At 44.4% G+C, this 14,789-nt stretch overlaps 1 protein-coding gene across 3 annotated transcripts in view; it reads right to left on the reverse strand.

Annotated features, from left to right (window-relative positions):
• SLC2A9 (solute carrier family 2 member 9) overlaps window positions 1-13,199 on the reverse strand; it is a 108,595-nt gene extending 95,396 nt beyond the window's left edge. For all 3 annotated transcript variants that reach the window (XM_074865772.1, XM_074865775.1, XM_074865773.1), the window contains exons 1-3: window positions 13,099-13,199; window positions 9,288-9,386; window positions 1,046-1,206 (exon numbers count right to left, since the gene is read on the reverse strand). In XM_074865772.1, coding sequence (XP_074721873.1) covers window positions 1,046-1,206; window positions 9,288-9,386; window positions 13,099-13,179 — 341 coding nt within the window. In that variant the 5' untranslated portion in view covers window positions 13,180-13,199. The remainder of the gene's footprint in view (window positions 1-1,045; window positions 1,207-9,287; window positions 9,387-13,098) is intronic.
• Between the last annotated feature and the right edge of the window lie 1,590 nt (window positions 13,200-14,789).

Below are 14,789 nucleotides of genomic sequence, written 5' to 3' on the forward strand. Positions count from 1 at the left end.
TGGATAACAGATTTACAGAGCAGAGAATACTGACTTTCTGTAAGCATGAAATGGAACAACCTGAAAATGTACCCTTTGAGGTGAAAAAATGGGATGTGGAAGAGTTGGGAGAATGACAAACAGGCCTAGGAGAGCACAGTCTAAAGGGATGGAAATAGTCAGAACAGAAAAGTAAGAACACTGGAGGTGAATGCTTATATTTAAGCCTCCAGTGATTTAACTGAGAAAAAATTACCAAATTATATAGAATTTACAATTAAGGAAAAGCCAAATGAGCAGTTAAGGTGAATACTATAATCATTTTTCTTTTTCCATGCCCTTCTAAACATAGGTAAATTACAAATTACTTCTGAAATTCTCTTTGGAAGACTGTATGAAACAAAAATTTGACAGAAATATCTAGTTAATACCTGCAGCAAAAATGCAAACACACACCAGCACAAACATTCCTAAAATACTCATATTCCCTATGGTCAAGACTTGGTCAAAAACTGCATTGTATTGATCAGGGAAGGCATCCTCAAGCTGGGGGAAGACCAAACACAAACTTCACCCTCGCTTAGTTCTTCAAACTGTACTTTAAGTGGACACAAGGAAGAAAAAACAAAAAGAGCAAATTTTTATGACTGCATAACAACAAATGTTGTTGAGAAGCAAATGAGACACGTTGATAGCTTATTTGTGTACAGTGAGATACTCAGCAGACTCATGAGACAAGAATCTGTCAATCCTTTGCGGAATTTTTCCTATTCTATGGTATTTTCCTTTTGCACTCTTGACAATTCAACCTCCTCAACATCTCAACCCGCTGCCCATTCAGAATAAATGGCTTCTGTGACTCAAATGATGCACCGTAAGTCCAGAGAGAAAGGTACTAATCTTACTCTTGAAAATTCATAACTCTTAGAAATGAGCATTCATAATTTGAAGATGTTTACATTTGCATTCTGGTGAAGAGGGTTTTTAAAAAAAATAAGAGTAAAGCCTTCTAGAAAGACTAAGTGAGAAACTGCTTTAGAAAATACAAGTTTTCCAACACACTTACCGTCCGAAGAACTTCACTATTGGGGTAACGATAATGGCACCCACAAGGCCACCAATGGCAAAAATAGAAACAGTTATGGACCAAAGGAGAGTCAGTGTGCTTTCATCCACTGAGAAGCCATATCTTCTTTCCCAAGTTTCATTGTAAAACTTCTTGATATACTGAAAGAAAATACAAAATGTAAAAAAAAAAAAAAAAAAAAAAAAAAAAAATCACACTTTAAGAACACAAGTGAGAGAAACAGAATTTAAAAAAAACCAGTAGCTTGCTTGCAGGAATCACTCTTGCTCTTCTATCTCCCTTCTCCAAAAAATGAGGCCTCACTTGCAGATGCAATTGTAATATAGACTAACTGAACCAGTCAAAGCATACATATGATTAACTACCTGCTGGTCATAAACAAGATGAGGTAAAAACCACAGGTAGGCACGAATGTAGAAGAGGCTTATAAAACAGAAACTCCTATAAAGCAAGGATGTTACCATTTAGGCTGTTGTTACAACATTAACAACAGTTTGCTTTAGCCTTACTGTGTACGTGTATGTAAACCCTTCAGCCTGAACTGGGGCTAAGGGCTCAAACACAGAATCACAGAATGGTTGAGCTTGGACCTCTGGAGACCATCTTGTCCAACCCCCCTGCTCAGGCAGGGCCACAAGGAGCCGCTTGCCCAGGACCGTGACTGGGGTTTTTTTAATATCTTTAAGGAGAGAGACTCCACAAAACCACATCACCCACACTTGCCAAGGTACTGCACATCAGCTGAGCTCCATTCACTGCTCACATACGTACTTTTAACCTCAGACAGGTGATGTATCACATCCTAGTGTTTTGGACTAGCCAAGGCAAACCGCACTGCCTAGTATTTGCCATGACTTTACTAAAAAAGAACATTCACCAATTCTTAAATGCTAACTACCATTAGTCAATGATCATTAATCACAGTCTCACGTTAAGAGCCGTGTTGGGTTTGTGTGTGGCGGGGTTTTGGTAGCAGGGGAGGGGCTACAGCGGTAACCCCTGTGAGAAGCTTCTAGAAGTTTCCCTGGCTCCCAGGCAGACCCGCCTCTGTCCAAAGCTAAGCCCATCAGCGATGGTGGCTGCACCTCTGCAATAACATATTTAAGAAGGGGAACCTGGGAGTAGGAGTTGAGGGATATACCTCCGCAAACACCAAGGTCAGTGGAAGAAAGGAGAAGGAGGAAAGGCAGGAGGTGCGCCAGAGCAGACACCCCCCTGCAGCCTGTGGTGAGAGGGCAGGCTGTGCCCCTGCAGCCCATGGAGGCCACTGGTGGAGCAGATGCCCCCCTGCAGCCTGTGGAGGACCCCACGCTGGAGCAGGTGGCTGTGCCTGAAGAAGGCCGGGACTCTGAGGGAAGCCTGCACTGGAGCAGTCTGTTTCTGAAGAGCTGCAGCCTGGGGCAGGGACCCACACTGGCGCAGTTCATGAAGAGCTGCAGCCCGTCGGAAGGACCCACGTCAGAGAAGTTCATGCAGGACTGTCTCCTGTGGGAGGGACCCCACACTGGAGACGGGAAAAAGTGTGAGGAGTCATCCCCCCACCCTGAGGAGAAAGGAGCAGCAGAAACAATGGGTGATGAACTTACTACAACTCCCATCCCCTGCCCCCTGCACCACCTGGGAGGAGGAGGTAGAGAAATCAGGAATAAAGTTAGGTCCAGGAACAATGGAGGGGTGGGGGGAAGGTGTTTTTAAGATGTGATTGAATTTCTCACTGTCCTACTCTGATTGGTAAATTAGTGGTGGTGGTGGTATTCAAATTAAATTGATGTTCTTTTTCGCTCCCCAATCAAGTCTGTCTCTTGCCTGTGACCCTAACTGGTGAGTCATCCCTCTCTGTCCTTGCCTCGATCTCCGAGCCTTTTGTTTTATTTTCTCCTCCCTATCCCTAAGAGGGAAGGAGTGAGCGAGTGGCTGCGTGGTGCTCAGCTGTCCTTATACTAGAACAGAGCAAATAGTTTTACATCTATTGGATCTACAGTGCCAATAACTTGGAACTAAGGAAGGAAAGGAGGCTCCAGTAGCAGGTAGAGGCAAAAATGTCTTGAAGAAGTTGGTGAATGGGTAGAAATGCAAAGGTAATGAAGAGGAAGGGAGTTGCAACCAATTCCTGCCAGATGGCAACATGACTGACATTAAGAGTTTGGCTTGTCTTACAAGGACACAGCACCAAAAGCCTTATGTTGATAGGTTTGGGGGTGTGTGTGGGAGTTCACATGTAACTTAGGAAATTCCCTGGAAAATTTTTAAAGATGCCTTAAAAGTTATAGAAGTAGGAATCCTTTTGGCAAAACCCTACACCGTGCTCACCATGAAACAACATTTATCATCTCTATTTTGTGTTTCAGTCCTAGAATGCAGATCTCAGATTTATTCAAAGTTAAGTGCTTTTCACTAGTCTATTTTTTCCAAAGGGCCAGTATTGTGAAAGTGAGTGATTCTACAAATTCTTTAGCATAACACTAGGAAAAAAAGAAAGAGAGAATTGAAAACAATTAGCATTCATGGACTGAGGGAAGAAGGGAGGCTGTGTCCACTTTTGCACTGTATTTATGACACTGTCACATCTGGCAGCCATACAAAATCAAGGACCTACTAAGCCAAGCAATGAAAGATAACATTTTTCTCCCAAAGAATTTACAGCCAAGACAAGTATCTGTTAGAGGAGGAAGGCAAGATCTGACAGCTGTTGGTTTGATACTGTTGGGGGGAAAAAAAAGGACCACAATATTAGTCAAAAAGAGCTAGTTGTCTGACACTGTTAAATTTCAGAATCCCAAATCACTTCTATATGTTATAGCTGCAATTTCTTTTCAGTAATGAAACATGTATCAAACATGAAATCAGACACCTAAGACCCTGATACGAATCTATCTGCCAGACAAGCTGGTTCTCTTAAGAAATGAAAACCTGAGACCTATCTTCTAACTCTTCAGCTATCTGAGACCTACACTATTCTCTCATGGCAGCTTAATTTTCTTAAGAGCCTTCCATAAGGGCCCTTCCAGGGTATCTTTTGAAAGTCCAAGTGTCTCTTGAATCTCTGGAGAACTCTGACAGATGCCTGAGTTACAGTTCTCCTTTGCAAAAGCCATACCAGCTCTTCCCCAAATTCTCACTTTTCCACTACAGTTTCTGCTATCTTGTCAGGTACAAATAATTAATTCTTAGCGTGTATGTTCCAAATTTTCCCCCTAAAAACTTTCTTCTTAAAATCACATTAACCCTCTCAGTCCCTCTGTTACTGAGGTTATTTGAAAAGAAGCTGAACTGCAATAGAAAGTTATTTTTTCAGTCTTGAACAAATGTTGAGGTATTCCAGCAACTTGACACAAAATTATCGCTGAATTTATTCCATATCTTGAGGTTTCTTGTTCTGTCCTTGTATTTTCTGAACATCCTTTCTCAGCTTCATCTATAAGCCTTAAATCCCCAAGCCCTCTGGACACTTTTTGTGCCCGCTGAAAGTACCCAAACTCCAGGACCAGCTCATTTTTTAGCCTTCAATGTGCCAGAGCTCATATTCTTTTTCTGCTTTCCTCACATGAGCACAACTGCAGGTTTTTGAAGGGTGCCTTCTAACAACTTCCCTTCCCTGATGTTTAATTACACCAAAGTTTCTTCATCTGTCTAAAAGGTAAAGATGTCAGCTCCAGCACGACACTTTTACATAGTCTCTGTATCGCTTGCAGAGACATCGCCTATTTATTTTCTTTTTAGTCAAGCTTCCTCATTTTTATGCTGTTCCCATTTTGAAACCAAGCAAAGCTCTGATGCCACTGTGGTGTCTGATGCTCTGGCGTGGATACAGTACCAGGTGGTCACTACTGCGGAAGGGCACAGCACACTCATGTAACACTCTCACACATTCTGTGTCAGCCAACAAGCTCTACAGTACCACAAAGTTTCATCTTTACACTTTTCTCCAGTTTCTTCTCAGATTTCCTCCAGCATGTCATAGGTACTAAATTATCCTGGGTCAGAACTCAGCAGTATAAGCCTAACAGCACATTTTCCCTGTTCAAACTAGGAACTTCAAACTTCAGGTATTCCAGCCTTGGACACATGGACTACTGGATTTGAGGACTTTGTTTAGTCTGAAACACCACCTCTCCACCTGCAAAGTACCTAAGGTGGAGGTAGAGCATACCACTTCCTGCCTTCCTTCTGTAAAGTTTCTAGTAGGTCTCTTGTGCCCTGAATTAAAAGGAGAACAGGTATTTCTCCCATCCTCTCTTATATGTTTCTATACAAACAGACAGAAAAAAACACAAAAAAGAAAAAAAAAGTCAATTTGGTGCTTGGTCCATTTAGAAGAATCTCACAGTAAACTGCCAAATGAATCTCCCATTAAATCAAGTAATACATCTTATCTCTTTAACATCAATACTCAGATTATATTTAGATTCAGATATCTTGTTTATTTGAAGTTCATTTCTGGTAGTAATGAATACCAAGAGAAAACATTTTTAGAGCACTATTAGCATTTCTTGCTAATGATAATGGCTAAAAATAGTATGCAAATTATTCTCCCCTTGTGTTAATGACTAATTTTCTCAGCATAGCTTTCTTATTTACAAGAAGACACCAAATAACTGCAAATATTCAAGAAAAGAAAGTACAAACTACAACACTCAATAGTAACAGATAAATGTGCTGGCATGTACATCACCTGTGTCTGGATTCCCACTGTCAATAGATGGGAAGCTAATAACACATGCAGGTTTTGCAGAGTTGCACATGAAACAAATCTGATCCAACAAATCCACTGAATTTGAATGCACTGAATTCTGTAGAAAGGCTCCTTTGGGATTTTAATCAGATATCTGAACAACATTAATGGCATAAACCTGTATACAAAAATTTTAGCCCCTAACTAAAGTCTACAAGGAATGGTAGCTGACTGTTATCAGGACCTTGTATTCTGCTGCCTCAGTTCATTAAGGTAGCAGTGCTAGGGTGGGAAATATAAGGGATTTATATATCTTTATATATATAAGGGATATGTTTTAAATATAATGGAAATATTTTCCTTGTCTCTTTTAAGTGTAAATAACTTACATCAAGGGAAGAGATGAGCTGGTCTTTAAAGGAAAATAACCTCACCCCTAGTTACAAGGGTCACTCACACAGAATGATAACTACTGCACTGCCTGACAGCAGGCTATGATTTTTGCAATAGTCTCACTTTCCCCGTGTCAGCTCTAAAACAAACGCAGCACTGCAGCTGCCTGCAGGAAGCGAGCAAGTGCTGCATGGCAGTAAGTAGCAGAGTCTTCACTTCCCACACAAAGCACATCACTGTTCTACAGAGCTTGCCCACAATCATAGAATTGTAGAAATTCAGCTCGGAAAAAGGCACCTTCGACTTGTATTCAATTAAAGCATTTGTCTTCCTACTGTCAAATGCTCCCATACGCTTTTAGTAAGTTCTGATAACTCTTTGAACAAGCCCATGGAGACTTCTAACCCTGGGTTCCTCATGCGGTGAAGCGATGTGTGCAGGGGGAAGCACACCTCCAATAGGCCACTGCTCTTTCCCACAGCAAAGTAGGGGACTGAGTGGGAAGTGATCTCTGCTCTGAGCAGAGCTGGTGAAGTTTATTCCCACCTTGCAAGAAAAAGGAAGCTGGACTGACTCTACCTTAGGAGATGACCTGCAGTAAAGTTCACTGGTGAGAACTGCAGGGGTATTCTGTGGTTTGATGAGGTGGCACAACTTGCAGCACCAAAAGGAAAAGTACACAAGAATTTACAAACAGTTCTTCAATGCTTCAATCTTAAATGAACTTCCTTCCTCCCCAGCTCACTCACCATGCTGACGTGTTCAGTTTCAGGATCCTGGAAACATCCCATGTTTTAGTCAACAGTCATTATCAAGCATTTTTTCCAGTACCTCTCAAAGCATCACACAGTCCTTCTCTAAGGTTGGAGGACTTTAGACATCAAAAGGAATAGTACTGAAGTAAACTGGGGTAGAAGATATCCAACATCCCAGAGAGAGATGCCCATACAATGCAGGCTGCAAACTGCATATCACCAGTTCAAGTTATTTGACCTACCAAGTTTATAAATGAAACTCAGCTTACAACTTTAAGGAATTTCTGCACTCCCAATATAACCTCTTACAAGACTGTTGTTCATCTACAGCTTCAAGCTGCTCCCCTTTGGTTTTCCTCAGTCATCTCACATCAGCATTCCCAAAGGGTCACCTTGCAGCAGACTGATTTGTTGACATACAAGGGAAAAACAGATGGGGCAAAGGTTCCTTTTCTTGTGCTGCCAAAGCACAGCTTCAATACAGCTCACTCCTCCACACCATGCTTATGAGCAGTGCCTAGACTCTTCCCTTCAACCCGGTTGCTGCAACTCCAAAGACAGGGACAGGAAGGTGGCCTGTCCTAGGAAAACGGATGACACAGATTAACCCTGGGGCTAGAGAGAGGACCAGAGGCCACACTGGTATTTTATTCTTGAACTACACAGCTATGTATTCCTTGACAGTAGGACCACTCTTTAGCCCTAGCTAATGTATGGCTTAACATGAATAAGAAAGACACGAAGTTCCCAATCAAACACTGAAACACCATGCTGCAAAAAGGGAGACTTCAAGCATACCTGTCAACAGTATGACCAAAGACATCAGCATGGTGTCCAGTTTCAGTCCAAAAGCAACAGTAAAGATTTCAAACAAAAATGGACAATCCTGAAAGCATTACTAACCACAGCACCTGGAATTTAGCATTTGTCACAGTACAGTTCAACCTCACCACCCACACTCTGGTCACCACTATAATCTATCACATAGCTGAAATCTAACTGTCTGAGTGTTTCCAAAAAGCACGTCCTGTCATCCTTTCTTTGCTTTACTCCTGTAGAAAGTGACAGGAGAGTGCTGATTACTAGGACAGCCCATTTTTTAAATGGCGCTTAAAAGTTTAGAAACCAGATCATTCTCACTGCTCTGTTGACAGTATTGAGGCAGTGCAGGAATACCATCAGGACAATCAATACCATTGCTCACAGAATTTCAGCTTCCTGCTCATTTCTTCTAAGCCATGTTTATCTTCTGATGACTGCAAGGTGAAGTGATGCCTAGACAGGTCATGCTAGAATAAATATCTAACTTGTCCAACCCTGTGTTACTGGTACGAGAAGTACCAGGAACTTCAAGAAAACTCCCAGAAGTCACAAATGGGGCAACTAAAACTTCCTACAGGGTGAGTCTCTTCCTAGTCCCTTGGGTCATCAGTTTACCAAATAAAATACATATATGAAACATAAATTAAAAAAAATATTCTTTCATTATTTGCATAAATATTGCATCCATCTTTAATGTGACCAACCTGTTTAGGTGGAAACCTAGCCACACATTTATTTTAATAAGAAATTTCCATAAAAGAAGCAGCCTAGCTTTGGAAAGGAACTATTCTGAAATGGAATTTCCACAGTTAGTTCCCCAAATTTACTAGCTACTTTTTCAAAATAGTGTTGCATGCAACTCCACTGAATTGGCTATTGCTGTGCTTGACTGAATTAAGAGGATCTCTAGACGGCCAGCATAAAAACAAAATGTTCAGATTTCCATTTGTGGTAACTGATATTTTAATGAAATCCCCCCAAATATTGTACACTGATTTCACAGTACTCTATTCATCAAACGTATTCCATATGTTGCAGCAAACAGATGGCCAACACAGCAGTTTTGAATTCAGAACCAAACAAGGCATCACCATGAAATGCAAAAGAAGAGGCCCATTATTTAAGAGGAAGACAGAGGCATTATTTATAATATCAGCACTGTGGGAATGAAATGTTGTGCAACCCTCCAGAACTGAACGATGTAAACAAAAGTTGCTGAACATGTGCACAGAGCGACCAAATACTTACTAGACAGAAAGACACCATATTAAAAATACCTTATCACACAAATGTGCGCAAGAAGATTTAGTAATGGTCTGAGCTTGGGGATAATGAGAAGCGAACCACGTGCAACCACTCACCTCAACAGTGGCGTTGAGTTTTCTGACAGCTACTGAATTTATGTGAACGCCTCACGGACAGCAGAAAGAAGCATTCAGGCAAAGGAAAGTTACCATATGAGATTTAACCTCTTCTACTACGTCAGGAGGATTGTAAATGCAGGATGTTGAGAAGCGCGCAGTAGTTGGACAAGGCTGCCCTCTACTGATACTAAATTCTAGTTTTGTCAGTCACTTACCACTGCAGGAGCGTTCACCACCGAGAGATTGTAACCATAAAGAAAAGACGACCCAAAAGCACCAGTTAAAGAGGCTACAATAAGACTCCCAGACCAATTCTGAAAAACAAAGAAAAGATGCAACCATTGTTAGTCTACTTTAAATTAATTTACCTTAGGTTTTAAACACTCCTTATGCTACTTCGCATTGCTCCCGCAGGCAGATGTCCTTGCTGCAGAATAATGGTCTGAAAGACTTCCCCTTGTTGCAATCCAAGGAACAGTAAATTTGAAGTGACAGCATCTCAGTTAACATTTACCGAGGCATAAGTGAACATTTGAACTTCTTTCAACCTCACAGATTTTTGCTGCAAGCATCCCATCAGCCCCCACACCAAAAAGTAAAATGCTGGATAAGCACATTCTCAGCAAAGGAAACTGTTGGCAACATAACACTAACACAACGAAGCAAGATGTAGCGTATATTTGATGCAACAGCTCTGTGGGTAGACCTGACTTAGGTGAAAACCTGTGAAATGGTGTGCTCCCTGCTCCCGTGAGGATAAGGATTAGTGAAATTGTGACCAGGAAAAAAAAAAAAAAAAAGCCCAGAAACTAGGTTTTGTAACCCAAATGCAAGTCTCCAACAGTAATTTGCTGCCACACACACTCTCTGGTGGAGACGTCATTTGCCCTTTTTCCCCAGTGACACACCTGTACCTCTCCCTTCTCAGGTCTCCTCTCTCCATCCCCCCATCCCATTTTTAGTCCACCTCTGCTAACAATTTCTTCTTCCACATCAGCTGTTGAATAAAAGGTAGAACTGCTTTGGTTTGAGGGATTTTGCATTTCAGGGTCCATCACACCTTCCTCAGTATTACTTTCTGCCACTCAGTTCTCCTGCTGGATTACAGAAAACAGCAGAAGTGACCACTGCCACTCCCAAGAGACATTAAAGTTAGTGTTTTGGTGGCTGGTCGGTTGTGAATGTCATTTTGTAGACCATGGAAGACAGCTCGCCTTTCTTGACTTCTGAATACGTAAGAGTGGATGGCTTTTTAATGTGTTTTGTTTTTTTAAAAAAACCCCTCTGATAAGGATCTAGAATTTCAGGCACAGCTCACTGTCATTTTATGTCCAGCCTCATCACTCACTGAAGTCTCAATCCTTTCAAAAGGAGAAACACCTGCTTAAGCAGGTCTAATAAGCTCAGCTTCAGTTATATCACTTGTAGCAGTCACAATAGGTTAATGAGTCAATACATTCTGTCCACTGCCAAAGCCGTATATTCACTTTGGAAAATGAAGATTTGGAGCACGAACTAGGTTTGTGTAGGTAGCACAGGGCACAGCAGCAGCGGCGATGGACTGGATGGAGCTCCACCAGCCTCACAGGCACAGCAGGGTGAGTGACTGCCCCATGGCTGTTAGGCTGTGACAGGACTCACGCCCCACACTGTCACCGCAGACTCACTATGGCCCGTGAAGGAGGGATGAGACACTCGGGTGCCAGGGCAGGGACCGCAGTGTACAACCCAGCACGTGTGGGGCCTGCCACGCTCCATGGCTGCCATTCCTGAGGGCTCAAAACATGCCCTGTGGGACAGCTGAGTGTTTTAACTTTTTCCACATGTGGGAACTTCTTAAGAGATTACACAGTTCATTAACCAGCCTGTTTTCAGTCAGGTCAAGAGGAAGTATACAGGAGGAAAAAAGGCTCATGTAAGAAATATACCCTGTTGAGTTCATTATATAAGCCAAAACCAATTTCTTATTATTAGCCAGCTTCTTAAAATGAACCTGCCACACACACACAGAATTTTGCACCATTACTTTGGTAGCAAAAACCAGAAATTTTGACATAAGCCTTTATTTAGCTTCTGGTGGTAACACCTCATATTAGGTGCCCATTACCTCTACCATCCACAAGCATTCCTACACTTAGAAAAAATTGCTACTACTCTGAACTAATGATGCTGAGCAGAATATTCCTGGAGGTCTACCAGGCTGCTCCTAAAGGGTTCGCGAATGATAAGCGCGAGTTCACAAGTGCTATGTGGCAATCCTGATGCAATATTGCTAAAGGGCCCTACTCCAACAATGTTAGACCCATCAAAAAATACTGCGAACAAAATGATTCAGAACATATAGCCTAGCGTTTATTAAAAACTCCAGCAAATGCTTAAACCTTTCAGCACTGGCAAATTATATGCACGTGAGGCTGTGGAAGATAATGTAGTACAAATCACGGAAGCGCTGCCAAATTAGAAAACCCCACATCCACTTTATTTTCAAGTGTTTCAAATAGCTGGGCTTAGAGACTACTTCAATACCAAGAATTTTTCAACCATGCAGCCTGCTGCAGAAAACCTCAGACTTACTAGATTCGAAGTTTTACTGTTCTTGGAACACAAACTTCAACTTCTCCATGACCTGTCTCCTCATACACTATTTTAAATATTTGCTCAGGCTTCAGCAGTGCCAAATAAAAGACGAAAGCACAATGAAGCAAGAACGCAAAAAAAAAAAAAAAAATCAAACTGTTGCTCAGAAAAATATTAACCTCGTGGCAATGTTAACAAAAGAAAAAAAATAATGTGTTTTACAGTGACTGGGAAACAAGGCGGCAACCACGCCTCCCTCATAGGTGCTCCTTGACTACACTGCCATCCATGTGCTCATGCGCCGCTGCCACCAGCGCAAGGGCAGGTAGGTGACTGTCACCACAGCAATCAGTGTTCAGTCAGGAAAGTTCAGTTGCATGTTAAGTTCACAGCCAAGACCTCCAGATACCTGAGAACTGCTTACTTGTAAAAATCCACATTTTGGGTCTTACCACAGATCCCAGGACACCGTGCTCTGAAGGATGCTTTTCCCAACTCCCGTACTTGTTCAGCATGCAGTGTAACATTTGTGTCAGCTACTACAAGTCTTAAATTGTCTTTATTTTTTTAAATGATGAGAGTTTGCATTTCAGTTTTCAAAATACAGTTTAGAATACTGTACTTTGGTTAGTTAGCTAGAACCCCCTTCTCAGATTAAAATTAAAAAATTTGTAAGTGGTAAACGTTGCACGCACACATAAGGAAGCTTTAATATTCTTAAACGAATGTTGCTAAGGCTTTCTGGTGATACCGGGAAGCTGGACTTTGGAGCGCCTCACCCGATACCCTGAACGAGACTCAGTTTTAGGCGAGCACCCCGCGCCCAGGCAGCCTTCGGCTCCGAGGAGGGCCGTGCCGATTCAGCACGGCCGCAAGGCGGCCGGGGCCGGCAGGTGCGCCCGCGGACACGGCGGCCCCGGGGCTGCTCTGTCCCCGGGGCAGGCGGGCGAGGCAGGGCAGGGCGGCCCCGGCACCCCCACCCCCGGCGCGGCCCCGCCGGGCCGGGCGGTCTGAGGCGCCCCCGCCGCTCCCCACGCGGGCTCCGCCGGCGCTGCCCTCCGCCCGTCCTCTGGGTGCCGGCTCGGCGGCCGCGGTATTTTTAGCTCTGCCCGCCGCCGGCCTCTCCTGCACCCGCACCAACAACTTTCCGAGCGGGGAAGGGCTCGGCGCCGCCGCTCTGCAACCGGAGCTCTGCCTCGCTCCCGGGGGAGCCGCGGGCAGTTACTCCAGCTCCCGCCGCCGCCGTGCAGCAGCCTGGCTTCTCCTCCCTCCCTACCCCGCTGGGCACCGACCGAAGGCGCCCCCCGCTCCCGTTAGTCGTCCCCAAGGCGCGGGCAGCGCAGGCCGGGCTCGCTCCCGCCCCGCCGTTTACGCACCGCTTACCCAGCGACGGTCATTTCCAGACCAAAATACCCTCGCGGAGACGCCGCGCTGCCCCGCGCTACTTACGCTCCTGCCTGCGCGGCGGCGGCCGCCCCCTTCTCCCCGCGCCACCAGCGTGGCCGCCTCGGGCCCCGCCGCCGGGTCCATGCCGCTGCCGCACGTGCGCAGCGGCCGCGCATCTCCGCCGGGCAGCGCGCGGGGCGCAGCGGGGGCGCGGCCGCGGGAGGTGGCGCTGGGGTGAGGGTGGGGGGTGCCCGGGCGGGCGGCGGCGGCCCCGGCCCCGTTTCGCAGCGGCGGCCGCGGGCAGACATGGCTCCCGGGAGGGGCGGGGAGCGGGCCGGCGCCCGCAGGCAGGGCTCGGGGGGCGCGACAGCCCCGGCCCGTTTATTACCCGCGTGCTTGTGCATAATTTAGGGCAGGTGCGTGCCCGGCCCCTGCGCGGGTGCCGCCTGGGAAGCCGGGCTGCCTTTCTGTACCAGGCGCTAGAGCAAGGAGGGAAGAGTTTTCCCGAGCTGCCGAGGCTGGGCAGTGAAGATGCCACAAGACTTGTAGCCAATTAAGATTAAGTTAACCACGCGGCGTGGGGATGTCTCCACAGCCTCAGGAGGTTGAGATCTGACACTCAGGTTACTGCTGTGTAATGGATGGTGATTAGGCATGCTACCTGGGGAAGAGAAAAGCTTTCAGCTGTTATTTTTGAAGATACCTATTTGAAAACATGGGGATTTTGAACTTCTAAGAGTTAACTACACCTTCTAGTTGGCAGTGGATGAGTATTAGGTGCATCTGGGAACTACTCCCAGCAGTTAATATTGGTGGAACTCCGTACTGTTTCCACTTCTGGCATGCTACATACCTCACAACTAGCTTAGAGCTCTCAAAGACACAATAAGTAATGCTACAAAGCACTGCAGGTTTGAAAGCAGTATATGATGCAGCAACTTTGAAGTGTCGTTGGCTCAGATCAAGCTGAGCAGTGTTTGAATAGAAAGCCAGATGATACTCATTAACATGTACAATTATCGTACATATTGAGAAATGTCAGCATAGATAGCTGATCCAGACATCATTGATCATCTCTTTGAATGGTCATAAGCAGTAAAAGAGTCAAGTTAGGAGAATCAAGCATCTAAAATACATGGAGTGTATTTGGGATGAATCAGACACCTGTGTTTTATTTAGTTTCATTTTAAATAGCACAGTGCAAGTAGTTCAGTTCATACTCAAATACAAATAATATGGCTCCATGTGATTAATACGTACATAATTTCTCAACACACTCACATTCTTTGACCTTTTACAATCACCGTTAGTAAGCTGCAGAAACTAAACAGATGCTACTCTCTATACCCCTCAAATTTTTATCCTGGCAGCTTCCCCTTCCTCAAATCTCCATGTTTCCATGGAAAGAAGCATCATTTTGCTCTTCTCTTACATGTCAGAGTGGAAGGGGAAAAAAGGGGAAGAATATACAGCTTTGTGACTTCTTCTAGAAGAAAGGTGTCAGAGACAAAAATCAAAGCTTTTCTCCACAGAATACATCCTCCCAAAATTTCCTTTTGAAAGCACAGAAACAGTTCTCCAAAATGTTACCACTGTCCTCAGTGAGAGAGGACATAAAAGGGAGGCTTTAACCTAACCTAAAGTCAAGTAGTCCCAGAATGGTTTGCCAAACCAGACCTACATGTAAAGAGAAACACGGGAAAAAATGAGAGGTCTGTGGTGCAGGCCCATAGTAAGCCCATTAGCAGTCCAGG

The sequence above is a fragment of the Strix uralensis genome, chromosome 4 (genome assembly GCF_047716275.1).
Source record: "Strix uralensis isolate ZFMK-TIS-50842 chromosome 4, bStrUra1, whole genome shotgun sequence".
NCBI classification, from domain to species: domain Eukaryota; kingdom Metazoa; phylum Chordata; class Aves; order Strigiformes; family Strigidae; genus Strix; species Strix uralensis.